The sequence below is a fragment of the Chelonoidis abingdonii genome, chromosome 3 (genome assembly GCF_003597395.2).
Source record: "Chelonoidis abingdonii isolate Lonesome George chromosome 3, CheloAbing_2.0, whole genome shotgun sequence".
Lineage (NCBI taxonomy): Eukaryota > Metazoa > Chordata > Testudines > Testudinidae > Chelonoidis > Chelonoidis abingdonii.
In genome coordinates this window covers 1,272,987-1,291,145 of record NC_133771.1, presented here as the reverse complement: position 1 = coordinate 1,291,145, position 18,159 = coordinate 1,272,987, and the positions used below count along the sequence as shown (strand labels likewise).

The 18,159-nt window shown below is 63.9% G+C and overlaps 1 protein-coding gene across 4 annotated transcripts; it reads right to left on the bottom strand.

The window, feature by feature from the left end:
* Window positions 1-259: 259 nt before the first annotated feature.
* Window positions 260-16,396, bottom strand: SLC5A6 (solute carrier family 5 member 6). Of its 4 annotated transcripts, XM_075063512.1 has the most exons (16): window positions 16,257-16,396; window positions 15,217-15,743; window positions 14,762-14,827; window positions 13,858-13,909; window positions 13,273-13,340; window positions 12,373-12,527; window positions 11,873-12,013; window positions 11,421-11,550; window positions 10,639-10,727; window positions 10,404-10,516; window positions 9,944-10,011; window positions 8,542-8,628; window positions 8,018-8,205; window positions 7,614-7,717; window positions 6,527-6,648; window positions 1,842-2,098 (listed from the first exon to the last, which is right to left on the bottom strand). In XM_075063512.1, exons 2-16 carry the CDS (start codon window positions 15,544-15,546, stop codon window positions 1,934-1,936), a joined length of 1,878 nt encoding a protein of 625 aa, XP_074919613.1. In that variant the 5' UTR covers window positions 15,547-15,743; window positions 16,257-16,396; the 3' UTR covers window positions 1,842-1,933. The 4 variants fall into 4 exon arrangements, with proteins under 4 accessions (XP_032636013.1, XP_074919613.1, XP_032636012.1 ...); XM_032780121.2 differs by lacking the exon at window positions 16,257-16,396 and having other exon boundaries at window positions 15,217-16,064; XM_032780123.2 differs by lacking the exons at window positions 1,842-2,098; window positions 16,257-16,396 and adding an exon at window positions 4,423-4,478 and having other exon boundaries at window positions 15,217-16,065.
* Between the last annotated feature and the right edge of the window lie 1,763 nt (window positions 16,397-18,159).

Below are 18,159 nucleotides of genomic sequence, written 5' to 3'. Positions count from 1 at the left end.
GGCAGTCCCATGCCAGGAACACCCACTAGTGGCTGCAGCTGCCTTCCTGGCCCGCAGGCTGGTGTGGGCAATCCTGGCAGATGGCCGTGGCTCGGGAGTGCCCCAGGCCTGAGCTCCCATGCTGGGAGCCAGAACTGCCCCATCCTGCCCCTGCCAACACAGCCCCAATGGGTCTTGGGCTGGGGGAAGGGGTCCCTTTCCCTGCAGCCGGGTGGGGACGGAGCTCCACAGAACAGGGCCCAGACGCGACATGGCAGCATAATCACAGAGAATCACTTTACTGAGACAATGGCCCCAGGTGCTGGGGGCAAGAGACAATTAACGAACAATTAGAACAATTCATTGAACAGAATCAGGGAACGGCCCCAGGCGGCAGGGATGGGGGGCTGTGAGTGGCGGCACTGGCTGTGGGGAGCTGCAAGCAGGGGTCAGGGATGGGGTGGAGGGTCTGAGAACAGGGGGACTGGCTGTGGGGCACTGTGAGCTGGGGGCAGGAGGCTGCAAGCATGGGACATTGGCTATGGGAGGGCTGTCAGCAGGGGGCATCACTGCAAATTGTAGCTGTGGCCCTATGTACCCCCACTAGCTCCCGCAGGAGCAGCCAGCGTGCCCCAGCCCGAGCCCCCCTGCTGGGAGAGCCATGCCTGGGGCACCCATGCTGGCCCCGCCACGTGGCTGCATGCGTCACCACCAATCTACTCCACAGCACAGTCACTGACCCCCATGGTAACATGGAGGGCACAGGCTGGGCTCTGCGCCAGGGCGAAGGGGAGTCTAAAGTGGTGCAGCACCAGGCGCCAGGGCACAGCAAGGGCTCTGAGCCCAGCTAACGGCCCAGGTGCCAAGGGCAGAGCCGCAGTCTCCACGGCCCCCAGGAATGCAGCTGGTCCATCATCTCCACCTGCAGCTGGAGCCCGGGCCTGAGCAAACTACAGCTCCCAGCATGCCGTGCAGCTTGGGGTAGCACCTGGCATGGTGCAAACGGGGCTCGAGTGCTGCAGTGCAGATTCCCAGCACCCCACAGCCAGAGCAGGAGGATGCTGCCCTGGGCTGGGCCCACTCAGCCTCCTGCCAGTTCCCCATGGGGCTGGCTCCCAGCCTCGCCCCCCCGTCATGAGCCAACCTGAGCCCAGGGGCTGGGGCCCGATGGCAGGGAAAGGCATGTGGCCTCCGCCGGGTAGGGCCAGGGCAGAGTCTGTTAGGAGGCACCAAAGACTTAGAGCAGGGCCCATCTCAGCGTTGGAGCACAGAGCAGGCCAGTGGGAGGCTGAGGGACAGAGCCCTTGGCTCCAGGGGCAGACAGCCCAGACCTCAGGAAATGCGGGGGGTCCAGGGGTCCTGCAGACACCCCCTCCACCCCCCATGGGCAGGGGAGGCCTGCGCAAGGATGGATGGATGGACTGACTGCAGGGATTAGTGGACATAGAAATGAGGGCCTGGCCCCAGGCACCTGGTCCCACACAACGGGAGGCCGGCTGGGCCCCTCACAGCATTGCCCGGTACATCACTGCACGGCCCAGCTCCGGGCCTATGAACCAGTGGGGTCTCTCCCCGCCCCCGGGCTTGGCACATCACAGCAGTTAACCCCTGTGCCCCCCAGGGCATGTGGGCAAGTGGCCAGCAAGGCAGGACTACACCAGCCCCAGGCTGGGGCCTGACTCCATGAGCCGGGCTCCAGTAGCGCAGGGTGGGCACCAGCCACCCATGGGTCATTTGGTGCTTTGCGGCCTGAGTGTGCGTGGAGCCCTGAGCCAGGGGCAGGGAGCGCCGGGGGGGGGGGGGAAGGAACCCACCCCAGGAGGGGATCAGCCCCTTCGTGCTGTGCACGCTCAGCAGGGCCGTTCCCAGGGCGAGGCCGGTGCTCCCAGCAGGGCCTTTGCGTTCCACTCCCAGTGGCTGGACACTAGCTCCTGCTCTGCCGCCTGGGCCCTGCTCAGAGCGACGTCTCCTGCAGGATGTAGGTGTGAGTGCCCTCCGTCCTGGCAAAGCCCTCGCCCTCTGCCTCCTCCGCACGGGCCAGGCCCACGATGGGGCCATTCAGCATCCCATTGCTGGTCTTCTCCGGGGCATGGGGCACTGGCTCCTCGCAGCCCCCGTCCTGCGTAGGGAAAGACATGGGTCAGAGGGGGACTAGGGTCTTTCCCCACTGGCAGGTGCTGGCTCCTAGCTGGACCAGGGGCAGTGCACCAGCAGGCTCAGGGGGCAGGAAATGGGCCATGGGGCTGGCACCATGGACCTGCTCCCTCTACCTGTTGGCCACCAGCTGCCTGTGTTCCCAGCATTCAGGACGGGCCCTGCTCGAGGTTTGAACTTGCGACAAGTGCTGGAGAGAGTCCTGGGGCCACTCCTGCCTGGAACAGCCAACGCCTCCCTTCCTCCTCCCAACCTCCAGCCCCCTGCCGACCCTGCAGGGCCAGCTCTAGCCCAGCGCTTAAAGCTCCCCGGCCTGAGCCAGCTCAGAGAGCAGCAAGCCCCGGCTGGCTACATGGAGCCAACGTCCCGGGCCCGGCCCAAGCTGCATTCGGGCCAGGCCCTGGGATGGAGCCCCCACTAGCGATGCTGATGGCTGGCTCCCGCCTGTCAGCGGACAGAGGCCAGACACCCATTCTTGCCCTGCGTCCCCTTGCCAACTCTCGACCTGCTACCCAGGGCATGCCTGGCTGGCCTGAGAGAGGTGGACGGCTCCAAGGGAATGCGCTGAAGTGGGCTGAGTCCTTGCTGGAGGAACGCACCCAATGAGCAGCACTGGGAACGGCCTCTCCCCCCAACCCTTCCCTGGCTGTGCACCACAAGGACCAGGTCTCCCTTGGACCCTTCCCAAAGCCACCTGCAGCTGCTAGGTGAGCCGGTCAGATGCCGGGGCTCCAGCGCCACCTCCCCGGCTGCCCTTCACCACGTTCCAGCCCCTACGACCATCGAGATGGCCCCAGGCCTGGAGAACAGCTGGCTCCAACGCCCTTGAGCCAGGCTGAGGCTATCTGGCCCCAGGGCCATCTCCATGGGCGAGGGTCAGGTCAGTCCCCGGCCTGGGAGATGGATGGATTCCTCGCTGAGCTCTCACACAGCAGCACCCAACAGCACCACCACCGATCACCTCCATCCAGCTCGGAGCCTGTCCCCGTCCCGGCAGCGCCGCCGCCGCCCACCTCCAGCCGGCTTGGAGCCCAGCCCCGTCCCAGCAGTGCCACCGCCACCGATCACCTCCGTCCGGCTCAGAGCCCATCCCCATCCTGGCAGCGCCGCCGCCCATCTCCAGCTGGCTCGGAGCCTGTCCCCGTCCCCATCCTGGCAGCGCCACCGCCCACCTCCAGCTGGCTTGGACCCTGGCCCTGTCCATGACGCCGCTGACCATCTCCAGCTAGCTCGGAGCCTGGCACCGTCCTTGCAGTAACACTGGGGCCCTAAGCGATCCCAGTGCCGGCATTCAGGGGCTCCCCCAGATCAGCTGAGGAGACCAGCTCCATGCACCCCAGCTCACTGTGGCTCTGACCTGTATCTACCAGGTGTCATGTCATATGGCACTGGGAAACTAATGCCTCGCTGGACATTCATGTTCTTGCATGATGTCCATGCAGTGTGTAGTAAGAGTTAAGGATACACACTGGAATTCCACTTATGGGTGTTTAAACCAGGCAAGTCAGGGGAGTTGGTAAACAGGTCTGCCCTAGACAAAGGAGGGCGTCTTTGCTTCTATGCCCAGCCTAGAGTCAAGCCAAGACAATGCAGGTCCATTTATGTGCCAGGCAAACGAAGCCCCATGCTACCAAGTGAGACAGGAGAAAGTTTCCAGTAGGGAAGAGAAACTTTATCTGGGCTATAAAGACAGGGGGTGTGAACCTCACCTGCTAAGCAACTGGCTCATCGGATTGTGTCCAACATTTCTGGGTTATAACTGTGTAGGGAGTGAGGTGTTTAGTGAAGGCCTGACACACACTGGTGATTAACAGCACCACCAAATGTCTGCACGGCAGTGACACTCCATCAGGAACTATGGGACATTGCGCTTCAGAGAGTCCTAGCAAAGGAGAAACAGGTCCTTCCCCGCCAGCAGGGAACGTCACCACTGTCCCCATCTCCTACAGCCGTTAAGCGTGGCAGAGTCACAACCTGGAAGCCCCATTTCCAACAGGGGATGGGAAGCTCACAGGGCAGGCACAAGGGAGAAGGGCTCTGACAAGCCGAGAAAGTTGTGGGGGAGGGGGAGGTCTCTGCACACTGAATGTAGGTGAGAAACCTGCATAGGCAAAGAGCTTTCACCAAAAGAAATCAGCCCCATGGCTGGGAAGGAGAAATCCACCTTGAACAAAGCCCAGGTCACCGGAAAGTGTATGGGGCTGGGAGCTCCCTTCCTTACATACCCTGATGGGTGCTGTGTGACTCATTTGTCTGTGTACAATAACCCAGCTCCGGGCAGCGTGTGAAGGGCAGGGTGGATTCGCCCCAGTTAGGGTAACGAGATGTTATCTGCTTTGGTCTCCCTAAAGGAGCAAGGAGCCATATTATTGCTCTGAGTGTGCAGGGGAGGGCTGGGCACTGCAGGGCACGTGGTTTCAGGGACACTCAGGACTGGGAGTGTGTCAGGGCCTGGGATGAAGTGGGACATTTCTTAGTGTTTTGCATGAACACTGTGCGTGCCTCAGTTTCCTTGAGTGCTGCATGTGTAGTGAGGGGGTGGAGGGGAGGGTTGCAGAGGACCAGGTGTGGCCTTGCCTAGCAGCCAGGACCCCAGACACAGCCTGGAGACCCAGTGACTGGTGACCCAGAGCAGCTTGGGAGCCAGGTGATTCTGGCCAGCAGGAGGACAACAGGCTGTGGAGAGAGGGGCCCGGGGACCTGCCCAGCTGATTCCAGCCGGGGGAGGGAGAACAGAGGCCGGAAGAGCAAGGGTGCAGGCAGCCTGTTTACCTGGCACGAAGGATGCAGGACAGATATGGGGCTGGTGGGGGAGGGGATATTAGATGGTTGGCTGGAGGGAGGGGCTGCTGCTTGTCCTCAGCCCAGCCCGAGGCCCCATGGGCCCTGAGAACTGCCTGGGCTAGGTCCAGATGTTCAATAAACCTCCTGTATGGCTGCTGAGTCACTGCAGGCTGGAGATCAGGGGCCCGGGGGCCCAGAGTGAGTGGGCTCCCTGAGGGGGCCCATGGCAGACCAGGCGTGCGGTGCCAGGAGGGGGTGGGGCAGAGGGCCTAGCCCCAGCGACCGACGGGGGGCCTGTCACACTGAAGGGGTTCTCCCAGGGGCTGTATGGTGCCCAGAGCCGGGGGCAGGCAGGCAGGGACAGGGCTCCTGGCCCGTGGAAGCGAATGCGGCTGCAGCCAGGGTGCTGGGGAACAAGCAGCTGGCCCAGGGCTGTGTGGGGCGCACACACTCGGGGTGTGACCGGCAGGCTGGGAGCTACAGGCCACAGGGTGAGTGGTGACAGCCCCCAGTGCTGTGACCTGCCCCCTCCACGGCTAGGAGACCCCGCCCCAGTTATACGGGCTTCAGCCCCCATCCGCCTCATGGCAACCAACACACCTGGGCAGAGCGCCCTGGGCACACCTCTCCCCAGACACATGGGCTCCTGCCAGCACATCCCACCTGGGCAGGGCGCCCTGGCCATGGGGGGGGGGGGGGGCTAGCTCAGCCTGCTGCAGCACCTCTCCCAGACACATGGGCTCCTGCCAGCACATCCTACCTGGGCAGGGCGCCCTGGGCACGGTGGGGAGTCCAGCTAGCTCAGCCTGCTGCAGCACCTCTCCCCAGACACATGGGCTCCTGCCAGCACATCCCACCTGGGCAGGGCGCCCTGGCCATGGGGGGGGAGTCCAGCTAGCTCAGCCTGCTGCAGCACCTCTCCCCAGACACATGGGCTCCTGCCAGCACATCCCACCTGGGCAGGGCGCCCTGGCCATGGGGGGGGTGCGGGGGAGTCCAGCTAGCTCAGCCTGCTGCAACACCTCTCCCCAGACACATGGACACCTGCCAGCACATCCCACCTGGGCAGGGAGCCCTGGCCATGGGAGTCCAGCTAGCTCAGCCTGCTGCAGCACCTCTCCCCAGACACATGGGCTCCTGCCAGCACAACTCACCTGCCCACAGGCATCAGGTCAGGTTCAAGGTCTCAGCCCTTCCCTCTGGGGCCCGGGCCCAGCAGATCTCAGAGCCGAAAGCTCCAGAGTGGGGCCGGAGGTTGACAGCTCTGTCCTCAGGCCCCCAACAGGGCAAGGCTTGCCTGGGTGGGAGACGGAGCTGCCATGGGGCCTAGTCTGGATGAAGCAAGGACCAGCCGAGACCCTCGGCCGTGCCCAGCTCCAGGCCTGCGCTGCCGACTGGACTCCTGTGACAGAGCCGCCACACAGCCCCCTGCTGGCGCACCCCCCCACAAGCGGCCCTGCGACAGGGGCTCAGTGTCTGGCGATGACAGGGGCTTGGGCAGGAACCGTATGGAATAACGTGGGGGCGCATCGCCGGGCAGGGCCAGTAACTGGGATCACGGCCTGCCCTGCCCTGCCGCGCCGCACTCACAGAGCTCCCAGCCACTCACCTCTGCGGAGCAGACCACCCCACAGCTCAGCCGTTCCCGGTACTTCTGGGGCAGGCAGCAGAGCAGCCGGGGCAGCACGGGGTAGATGGTGCGAGGGTTGATGGTCGCTCCCTTGGTGGGGCCTGCCAGGGTGAGGGACAGAGCACAGGGGGTTACATGGCCCCCTGCACCCCTCAGACTGTCCCCACGTCAGCCTGCACTTCCTCAGGCCAGGGGCGCAGAGATCCCCAGTGCCAGGGGAGGCAGGGTTGGGTCTATTCTCTCCTTCCTTGTCCTCCCCGGGGCAACTGTGCCTGGCCCCAGGAGCCGGCAGCCGCTGGCTTCAGGACAGACGCCCTGAGGGGCAGTGCTGCATGCTGGGCCGTAGCCTCTGCTCATGGGCCTGGCCCAGGCTGTGCTGCCAGAGGCATCCAGCCCCCAGCCTAACAGGGAGCTTGGGGGCCCCAAACCTGAGCTCCTGCCCGCAGCCACGAGCCCTTCATTCCCCTACCTCCCTAGTCCCTCCCTCCCGCCCCCACACAGCCGAGAGTGGGATTTTCTGTCCTGTCCCTGACCTATGGGCCTGGCCGCGACCCACTGGCAGCCCTGAGCCCGGCCCGTGGGGCTGCTCTCGGGTAGGAGACAGGCGGGAGCGCGGCACTGCCGAAGGCTAGGACCAGCAAGAGCCGCAACCAGGCAGACAATGGGAGCCCAGGACAGACCCACAGACAGTGGGAAGCTCCGGCAGACAGGGATCTGGTTTCTGGAGCAGGCTGGCTCCAGTGGCCCTGGTGTCGACCAGCAGGGACTTAACCCCAACTTCTCTGGGCCAAGCCCAGGGGCCGGAGACCGGCTCCAGGGAGAGGCTGCCCAGTGTCGCTGCAGGCACTGGCGGGCGCAGGGGTCCCTGCAGAGTGGCTGAGTCTCTCCCAGGCGTCTGGCTCAGCGGGACTCACTGGGCAGGGCGACGGGCCAAGGCAGGAGCCCTCCCCTTGTGGCACACCAGGGCCTGCATAAAACTGGGGTGTAGCCAGATCTTCTGGATCCATGAGAGCCTCTCATCCCTCCTCCCCACCTCACGCACAGCCAGGAGCCCCCCTGCACGTACCTGTGAGCAGGCTGACCAGCAGGCCCACCAGGATGACGGTGGTGGAGTTGTGGGCACTGTACCACATATACGACAGGTTGTAGAATTTCTGGAGCCCCGAGAGGCTGTGGGGGAAACAGCCAGGTTAGGGAGCAGCTGGGGACCTGGCACCCGCACAGGTGCTGGGTTCCAGCCACCGCTGAACATCTCTGCTCCTTGGCGGGCCCAGGACCCCGTGCGCCTGCATCTGCAGCCTGGTAGGATGTTAACGCACCTTCACCCCTTCGGGGGATGCTCCTTTGGTCTCCCAGGAGCCTCCAGCCAGGGCCCAGCACCCTGCCCCAATGGAGCCCTGTCCCCAGCACCCTCCCCAGGGAAGGGCTGGGGTCAGACCCCCGCCCTGCAGCACAGCTCCCCTCACTCACCGCTTTGGGGCCGGGGTCGAGGTAAGCAGGGTGGTGGCGATGGCCGTGTTCAGGCTGCTGGCCTGGGGAAAGTCGGTGATGTTGGACAGCGGCAGGGCCGAGGGGGCCGCCCGTAGGTTGGACACCAGGCTCCCAATGCCGATCCAGAAGGCCATTGCCAGCCCAGCTGCCAGCCCGGCAATTGCACCCTGCACACAGGGAAAGCAGTCAGCAGCAGCCCGTGCAGCTCCAGGGCCCTCCCTGACCCCGAGGGATTGCTCCACGCCACTGGGGAGGCACCGAGACCTCAGCCCAGCTGGTGGAGCGGCCATGCCCCAGTTGAATCCATCTCCCTGATGGGCACAGCCTCAGTTTCCCCCGCACTGCATTGGCTGCAGTGGAGTCCAGAGATTCACAGCGACTGGGGCCTGGTCAGTACCAGGCCTGCAGCGAACCCCGCCCCAGCTCAGCAGCCAGACGCAGGCCCAGCCCAGGGCAGGAGCCCGGAGACCCTAGGGAGGAGCCCAGGCAGGAGTGACACTCACGGTGGGGTTGGCACACGGGAAGAACATCCCCAGGCAGAAGAGTCCCAGCAGCGGGCCACCCACCATGCCGAAGATGCTGATGGCAGCCTGTGGGCAGAGAGCGCATCACCCCTGCAGCCAGGGCACAGCCCCCCGAGACAGAGGGCAGCGGGGCTGCCTGCCTCAGGCTGGGGGGGGACATGTACTAGGAACAAGCCCCTTAGGGCACCCGCCAGGTGTTCAGAGGGAAGTGCTGGTACCGTTACACAAGGCATGGTGAGCTGGGGACATCTCTGTTGGAATGAATGGAGGAGGAGAGACCTGGGTGTCTGGGTCCATCACAGGGTGACTATGAGCCGCCAGTGTGATGCGGCCGTGATAAAGGCTAACGCAGTCCTAGGTTGCGTCAGGCGAGGGATTTCCCAGAGAGACGGGACATGTTAGTACCGTTATACCAGGCACTGGTGAGCCCTCGGCTGGACAACGTGAGCAGAGCTGCTCTGCCGTGGGTAGGAAAGATGAATTCAGACTGGAAGAGGTGCAGAGAAGGGCGACGAGGCTGATCGGAGGAACGGAGAACTTGCCTTACGCGAGGAGACTCAACGAGCTCGGCTTGTTTAGCCTGACCAGATGCAGGCCGAGGGAAGATCGAATCGCTCCCTCTAAATCCACCCCAGGGATAAACACCAGGCTGGGAGAGGAGTTATTGAAGCTAAGCTCCCATGTGGACACAGGAACACGTGGCTACAAACTGGCCATCAGCACGTTTAGACTTGAAATTAGATGAAGGTTTCTCACCACCAGAGGAGTGAAGCTCTGGAGCAGCTGCCCAAGGGGAGCAGTGGGGACAAAACCCCGAACTGGCTTCCAGCCTGAGCGTGATCAGTTTACGGAGGGGATGGTGTGATGGGGCTGCCTACGATGGCATGGAGCTGATCTGCGACCGCTAGCAGCAAATCTCCCCACGGCCAGTGATGGGACACTGCAGAGAATTCTTTCCCAGCTGTCTGGCTGGTGGATCTCATCCACATGCCTGGGGTCTAACTGATCCCCGGATTTAGGGCGGGGAAGGAATTTTCCCCGGGTCAGGTTGGCAAAGACCTGGGGGGGGTGGGGTTCGCCTCCCTCTGAAGCCTGGGGCCTGGATCACTTGCTGGTTTGAACTTGTGTGAATGGTGGAGTCTATCATGTGAAGCCTTGATCTGAGGACAACAGAGGCTCGGGGCCTATTGCAGGGGTGGGGGTGTTCTGGGGGCTGCAGTACGCAGGTCAGACTGGAGGATCAGGATGGGCCCTTCTGGCTTTGAAGCCCAGGAGTTTATGAATCTGAGCACAAAGTCCTTTGGCAAGCAGCCAGAACGCCAGCTTCCCCCCGGCCCAGCAACTCCCTGGGCTGAGAGCCCTGGGGCAGGGCATGTCCTACCTGCAGCATGGGGCCCATCATGGAGGAGAGGTAGGCCATCCCCAGGCAGAGCAGGCCATAACTGAGAGCTGGGGAGGGGGAGGAGAAGGGGGGTTAGAAGCTGCAGCATCACTCAATACAACCACCTGCCCCTGGGCAGGACACAGCCAGGAGCCCGGGGCAGCAGGGGCTGCGGGTCGGGAGAGAGGGGCACTGGCAGAGCTCAGAGGGGGGCAGGGCCGGGCTAGCAGGGGGGGTGTGGGTTGGGACTAGAGGGCACTGGCAGAGCTGGGGCTGGGGCACCAGATCCAGATGGGGACGAGCTCCCACAGACCTGCCTGCCCAGGGCTGGCTCAGGGTCTTTCTTCGCATGGCCACTGGGACCACGCAGCTGTCTGGGGCTGGGAGGACGCCCCGTTCCCCAGGAGTGCGGCTCAGAACCCCAGCAGGGAGCTGCGTGGCCTGCAGGAGCACGACTCACCCAGCAGCTTGGAGAGCAGCGTGGCACGGGACTCCCGCAGGCCGGGGAAGTAGGGATGGATCAGGTCCTCCATGGTCACCGTGGCCAGGGAGTTGAAGGCCGAGGAAATTGTGCTGCAAGGCAGAGAGAGGAACTGGGATCGGCTGGGAGAGGCCTGCTCCCGTCACACCCAGCCCGGACACAGGGGACTCTCAGCACCCGGGCGCTGGGCACTGCCTGGGTACGGGGCACTCACCTCAGGGAGCCGCTGAAGAGGCAGGCAACGAAGAGGCCGGGCAGGCCGGGCAGGTCCTTCAGGACGTCCATGACGAAGTACAGAACCAGCTGCAGAACGTAAGAACGGCCGTCCCGGGTCAGACCAAAGGTCCATCCAGCCCAGTATCCTGTCTACCGACAGTGGCCAATGCCAGGTGCCCCAGAGGGACTTAACCTAACAGGTAATGATCAAGTGATCTCTCTCCTGCCATCCATTTCCACTCTCCGACAAACAGAGGCTAGGGACACCATTCCTTACCAATCCTGGCTAATAGCCATTAACGGACTTAACCTCCTGCAAAGGCAGGAAGCTGGTCAGGGACCGGCTAGCCAGGGGAGGAGAGGGGAGATCAGGGCACTGGTTCACCGAGGGGGGCGAGAGGGGAGGTCAGGGCACCGGGTCGCCGAGGGGGGCAAGGGGCCGGGCACCCAGAGGAAGGGACAGCATGTGAAAACAAGCAACAGCACTGTCACTAGCAGAGTCACCATCACTCAGAGCCGCCATCGTTGGGTTTCAGAGTCAACGCCCCGGGGCTGCGTGGTGCCGTTCCCCTGCCCGGAGCCAGCGTTGCAGGCTCTCTGCTGACTCAGGCAGGCATCAGGGAAGGTTCCTCTTCTACAAGTGAGCTCATGGGGCCCCAATGGGAGCAAGACTGAGGGGCCATCTCCGAGCGAGGAAGAAAGCTGCCCAGAGCTCTCGCAGATGGGAATCCCCTGGCTTTAAGGTAAGGAGGTCGATCCCGGGCCCAGCCCGGCACTCACCTGGTCCGAGGAGGCCTGGCTCTGGGCTGCCGTGAGCGGATGCTCCTGGTAATAGGCAAACATGACAAGGCCCGTGAGGCAGCTGAGGCAGAGCACCACCTGCTGGCAGGGGAACACGGCGTAGCAGGAGCTGCGAGGGATGAGGGGGGTGTTACAGGGGCGCGTGCAGACAGGAGCCCCTGGGACTGGTTCTCCAGAGCCCCTCGCCAGCAGGGAGCCGGGCCCAGCGCTCCCCGGGCACGGCCCAGACAGGCACAGGAGGCTGTAGGGGCCGGAGGCAGCTCTGAAGGCCTTGGCTGTGGGGTCCCCGTCCCGCTGGAGCTGGGGAGCCCGTGCAGAGCACCTCCCAGCTGTCCCATTGCGACACAGCAGTGAGCTGCCCAGGGCCCGAGGGGGCTGGCCAAGCCGCCTGCCCGGCTGCGCACCACAGCTTCCCCCACCCCCATACTCACAGCACAGCCTCCCGCTCGGTGCGGGAGCTCAGGTAGCGCTGCACCTGGGCCTGGTTCACGCCGTACAGTGACAGCATCATGAAGACGCCCCCGATGGCCAGGGTCCAGAAGGTGTGACGCTCAAAGGGGTCGGGGTTGAGGCTGCATCAAGACACAGATGGGCAAGGGCTGGAATCTGAGCTTCTGGGGCTGGGAGTGAGGGGTCCCAGCCCCCACAGAGCACTCGGGGCTGGGTGCATGGTGCAACTGCCGCTAGGGCAGGGCAGGGCAGGGCAGGGCAGCTTTCTCCTGCCCAAAGCAGGGTCTGCGTCTGGCCGTGGCTTGTCTAGCGCCCTTCGGGCCTTCCCTGACCCGCAGTACAGGCAGGTCCCACGGGAGTGGGCTGGGTTCTCCCCACCACCCCCTTAACCAGGGCTGAGCGGGCACAGGCTGGGACACCAGGCAGACGTTACATGGTGTGAGAGCCGGGGGGCCCGCGGGGTCTCCACAGTTCCACTTACTCAATTCCAGAGATCTTCCCCTGATCAGCCGCCAGCTGCCAGACCCGCCCCATGCTGCCCACCTTGATGGTGCCCACCACGATGACGGCCAGCTGCCCTGCGAACATCACCAGCGTCTGGAAGACGTCAGTCCATATGACGGCCTTCAGCCCGCCCTGCGGAAGGAACGGGCCCACAGCAGAGCCCTGAGCACAGGGCAGGAGCACAGGGGCCACCCTGCATCAGCCCCTCCCAGCAGAGGCCAGTCCCAGAGCTCCGGAGGCGGGGGACAGGGGTGAGCCCCCAGCACACTGGGGGGTGGAGAACCCTCAACACAGAGGGGCAGGGCATCAACACCAGGTTAGGGGCAGCAACGGGGTGTCATCAGAGGGCAGGGGGGAAAGTGAGAAGGAGGGGGTCAGGGTGACTCTCTGGAGACACTCCAAAGCAGGGAGACGGGTCCAGCTGGGGGCAGGGCTAGGGGCTGCTCCCCAGCAGGGAGAGGGGGGCAGGGCAGGGAGATGGGGGCAGGGCTGAGGGCTGCTCCCCGGCAGGGAGAGGGGGCAGGGCAGGGAGCTGGGGGCAGGGCAGGAGGCTGCTCCCCGGCAGGGAGAGGGGGGCAGGGCTGGGGGCTGCCCCCCGGCAGGGAGAGCGGGGCAGGGCTGGGAAGCCCCATTGCTGGGGTGTTTGGAAGCAGCCCTGCCCCGGGCACACAGGGAGCTGCCTAGCTGGGACCCTAGGGGGTCTCTCTCCTGCCTGCTGGTGCCTCCTGCCCCGGGCCCGGCTGGGCACCGACAGACCCTGGGCCATGGGGAACGCGTGTCTGCTCTGGTCTCACTCCCCGCCCCTGCCCCACATCTCAGATGGTTCCCAGAGCAGCCCCAGGCCCCCCACCCCGCATGGGCTGGTGCCGGCGCTTACCAGGGTGGTGTACAGAGTGCAGACCAGGCCCATGGTCAGCACCGCCCCCCAGAGGTCAAACTGAGTCACTGCAAAGAAAACACCAGCCATCAGGAAAGGGTGGGGGCCAGGCAGCCAGCACTCCAGCCTGCTGCCCCCGCTCACACCAGGCACGCAGGAGAGGGAACAGCCCTCGCCAGCCTGGGAACAGGCCTCTCCTCACAGAGAGAGGAGCGTGAGCCACATGGCCCGGCCACACCTTGCCCCTGCTGGGGGTGGGGAGGTGGTGTGCTCCCAGAGCTCCTGGCCAGGCTCCTGAGCAGCAGTAACGCCAGCGCAGGTTTCATCTCCCTGCCAGACGGCGTCAGACTCACCAGCCTAGCATTGGATATTCCGAGAGCCAGAGAAACGGCCGATCCTGCTGCAAATCTCGCTACAATCTTGAGCTCAGTGACACCCAGTGGCAGTGAGTTCCACAGGCTACGGGGACCTTGGGTGAAAACCTCCCAATATCCCTCAGCCACTGCCTTTGGTACATCTATCCTGCTCCCCTCTCTGTTTATCCTTCCCGCCCCTGGGCTCAGGGCCCCACCCTCCCTGTGTTACCTGCATTGAGAGCCAGCGCGGGTGCGTAGAGAACGACCCCCATGTAAATCACCTGCAGGGGAGAGAAGCAGCAGCAGTTACGGTGCCCAGGTGGCCTGAGCCAGCCAGAGAGATACAAAACAGAGGCAGCCAGCCCCATAGGCCAGCGCAGGGCCCAGTGGGATCGCAGAACCCCCCATAGGCCAACGCAGGGCCCCCCACAGGCCAACGCAGGGCCCAGCGGGACCAGGCTGATGGAGGGTGGGAGGAATTCAACACCCAGGAAGTGGGAGGATTAGCAGCACTCCTCAGAGCCAGGCGTGGGGCAGGGTGATGTGTGGTAGGCCCCCTCCTGCCCCACCTTCAGAGAGGCCCCTCATGCCCCATGTGCAGCCCCCTGCCAGCCTGGCCCTGGCCAACAGAGGCTCCCTGTGCTGGGGGTTTGTTCTGGAGGCCCCAGGAGGGACCACGGCCCAGGGCAGGTTCTCTGAGGGTGAAACACTTGCTCTCATGCTGCCTGCACCCAGGGACCCCGAGGGGCCGCTGTCCCTTCCACCCCAACAGGAACCGACCTGAGCCCAAGGCCGCTGGGGCCCTGGCCGAAACACTGAGCTCCAGCCCCAAGCGCCTGCCGTCCTGTCCCATCCCGTCCCGGGGGCTCCCTGCGTGCGCACTCAGCCCTGGCAGGCCCCGCGGTGCGGAGCAGGGAGACAGGTCACAGGCGTCTGGAAGAGCCGGAGTGACAGGCTGCAGCTCCCAGCAAGCCGTGCACCTGGGATGGGAGATCTCTGACCCTACTGCGCGCTGGGGTCTGTAGTGCAGCCTGCCCATATCGGCCCCCTCACCTCCCAGCAGAGCCCAGCCACCCCACCTGTGCCAGGGGCCCGGGGGGAGCCGGAGCCGGGGGTCAGACAGGCGCACTCACCATCTGGAAGATGAAGGTCACGGTGCCACACACACGCACAGCCTTGTTAAAGCGCAGCTCCAGGTACTGCCGGGGCAGAAAGGAGAGGCAGGCAGGTGAGTGGAGGGGCAGACAGGCTTTGCGTATGGGGCTCGCTTCTGTCCCTTTCTGCGCCCATGACATCCGATCCTGCTCCAGCACTTTATAGCCCACGAGTCAGCCCAAGAATTGGCTGGTGGTGCGTATCACTGGCCCATTGCCCTGCCCCCACCTGCTCCATCACGCTGTCCCTCACCAAACGCATCGCTCTACCCCCCACGTGCCCCCTCACCAGCCCATCGCCCTGCTCCCCACCTGCTCCATCACTCCGCCCACACCGCCCATCACCCTGCCCCCCCACCGCCCATCATCCCGCCCAGCCCACCCGCTGCCCCACCGTCCTGTCCATCGCTCTGTCCTGCCCGCCAGGTGATCACCTCGTAGGTGCTGGTGAGGTGGAGGCGGTAGAAGACAGGGATGAAGACGTGCGCCGGGATGAGGAGGCCCAGGAAGTAGCAGCAGCCCAGGAACCAGTACTCGGTGCCGAAGCGGTAGATTTCGGCTGGCACACCCAGGATGGCCACGGCCGACTGGAAGGTGGCCAGCAAGGACAGGGCCACGGGCAGGAAGCTCATGCTGCGGTTGGCCAGCAGGAACTCCTGCACCGTGCGCTGCCGGCCACCGCTCAGCGCGTAGAACAGCCCGATGGCGGAGGAGAACACCAGCAGCAGCACGAAGACGGTGTAATCCGCCACCGTGAACGCCATGGCAACGCTGCCGGCCCGCCACACTACAGACTCCTGCGCCCACCGGCTCTGCCCAGGCCGGCCATGCAGCCGTGCTGGCCTCGCACTCGGCTCTACCTGTCACGGGCCATGCAGGGGCTGTGCCGGCACCAGTCACCGGCCCCCAGTGCCTCTGGCACGCGCCTCAGGCCCTGCCACCATCACGCACAGCCGCCGAGCTGGAAGAGAAGAGAGGGTCGGTGAGCAGGCAGGGAGGGCAGCCCCTACTGACTCTTCCCCTGCCCCAGTGCCAGGGGCTGGCACAGCACACAGGGAGGGGGCACATGCCGCAGCCCAACCAGCTGCAACAAGGTGCCCTCGGCCCAGGGCTGCCCCTTCACCCACTTCCCACCGGCAAGCAGCCAGCGAGGAGATAGCGCAGCAAGGACCTTCGCTGAGCTCCGACTAGCTCAGCCTGTCTCAAGTCTCAAGGACCCGACTGCTCCAGGCTGGGCTGGGCACCCTGCAGGCATGGGGGGAGGGGGGCAGAGGAATGCCAGATTAACCATTTCACGGCTGCTGAGCCGGGCCACTCCCTCCCAGCCCCTCAGCACACGGCAGGGGGCTGACACCCACCCAGATTTCACCTCTGTGGCCCCACCGAGAGGGCAGCTCCTTGGGGCATTTCCAGGCACTGGGCCTGTGCCTAACCTGCCCCTCCTCAAGGGCGGCGCTGCAGGGCCATATCTCACCACGACTCATCGGGCCGCAGCAGCCCCAGCCCTGCGACGCCGTCCTGAACCTCGCCGGCTCCACCGGCAACAGGGAAACGCTGCCAAAAAACGCAGGCAGCACGGCTGCAATAACAGCCCCGCCCTGCAGCTGCAGCACTTGGCAAACCTGCTAATCCCAGAGCCCCACCCGCTCCCCTCCCAGAGCCAGGGAGAGAACCCAGGTGTCCTGGCTCCCAGCCCCCACTGCTCCAACCACCAGCCCCACTCCCCTCCCAGAGCTGGGAGAGAACCCAGGAGTCCTGGCGCCCAGCCCCCCTGCTCTAACCCACCAGCCCCATTCCCCTCCCAGAGCCAGGGAGAGAACCCAGGTGTCCTGGCTCCCAGCTCCCACTCCCCTCCAGAGCCGAGGAGAGAACCCAGGAGTCCTGGCCCCCAGCCCCTCTGCTCTAACCCACCAGCCCCCACTCCCCTCCCAGAGCCAGGGAGAGAACCCAGCAGTCTGGGCCCAGCCCCACTCCCTGACCCACCAGACCCCACTCCTCTCCCAGAAGTCAGGAGTCCTGGCTTCCAGCTCCCCTGCTCTGTGAACTCTCTGCCACCTTGTGAAGCATGCCCCAGAGCAGGGACGGCATGGCACGGGCCTCGCCCCCACGTCCTGGTCTGGGCCCTTGGCTGGTCCCTCTGCTGCCCCCCCCCCCCAACAGCTGCTGCCTGACCCCTCACTGCAGAACCCCCAAAGCCGTCACCACAGCCAGGCTCCAGGGGTGTCAGAGTCTCTGCTCCCTGCGCTCCTGTGTGGAGCCACTGGCTGCCCTAGAACTGCCGGGCTCTGGTTTCCTTGCCAGTCCCCCCCCAACAGGCGCCATTCAGCGAGCTCCCTGCCGAGAGGATGGGCTGGGCTCCGGACACCCGAGAGCCCAGGAGCAAGCATTTCCCTGGGTGACGGAAAGACTCGAAGCAGCGGTTGCTGGGAGGGGGACGCCTGGCCCTACCCTGGGAAAAATTTTCTGCTGGATCTAGCCCTTCCTAACAGTACTCCAGGTCCTCACAGCTCTGTCGTCGCGTACACACACACACACACACGCACATCCGGTACTGTGACCAAGAGGAAATGTTCTGTAATATTTTTATGACCCCTACGTGTGCCTCAGTTTCCCTATATTTTGCATGTTTACCCAGAGGGGTAAAAGGAGTGTTTGCTCTCAGGACAGGCTGGGAGACTGTCTCCTGCCTCTCTGAGCCTGGAGGGGTCATTGTAAAGGAGCGGTCGAGGCGATCCCATAACACTGGAAAATCCGAGGAGACAATGAAAAAGTGCATCAGAGCTCCTGGGGTGAAGCAGGGGGCCTGGAGCCCCAGAGGTTCAGACTCGGGAAGAGCTGAGGCCAGGTGGCTGACCTGAAGTCCTCAAGCTGGGGGTAGCTTGGGAACAGCACACTAAAGACAATGGATTTCAAGGAGGCAGACTTCAGCAAATTCAGGGCATTGGTAGGTAAAATCCCACAGGAAGCAAGTCTAAGGGGAAAAACAATTGAAGACAGTTGGCAGTTAGAAAATTAGAAAAGTCAAGACATAAAATGAGATCAAACTACCCAGGGACATACATGGTAACAAGACACCATTCTACAAACACATGAGAAGCCAGAGGAGACCAAGGACAGGGTAGGCCCATTACTCAATAAGGGGGGAAAACAATAACAAAAAAGGAGGAAATGGCAGATGTGCTTAATGACGTCTTTGTTTCGGTTTCCATTCAGATGGTTGGGGGTGACTGGTTGTCTAACATAGCGAATGCCAGTGAAAATGAGGTAAGATCAAAGTCTAAAATAGGGAAAGAACAAGTCAAAAATTACTTAGACAAGTCAAGTATCAGAGGGGTAGCCGTGTGTAACATTATTGATATAAACTGGGACCATATAGA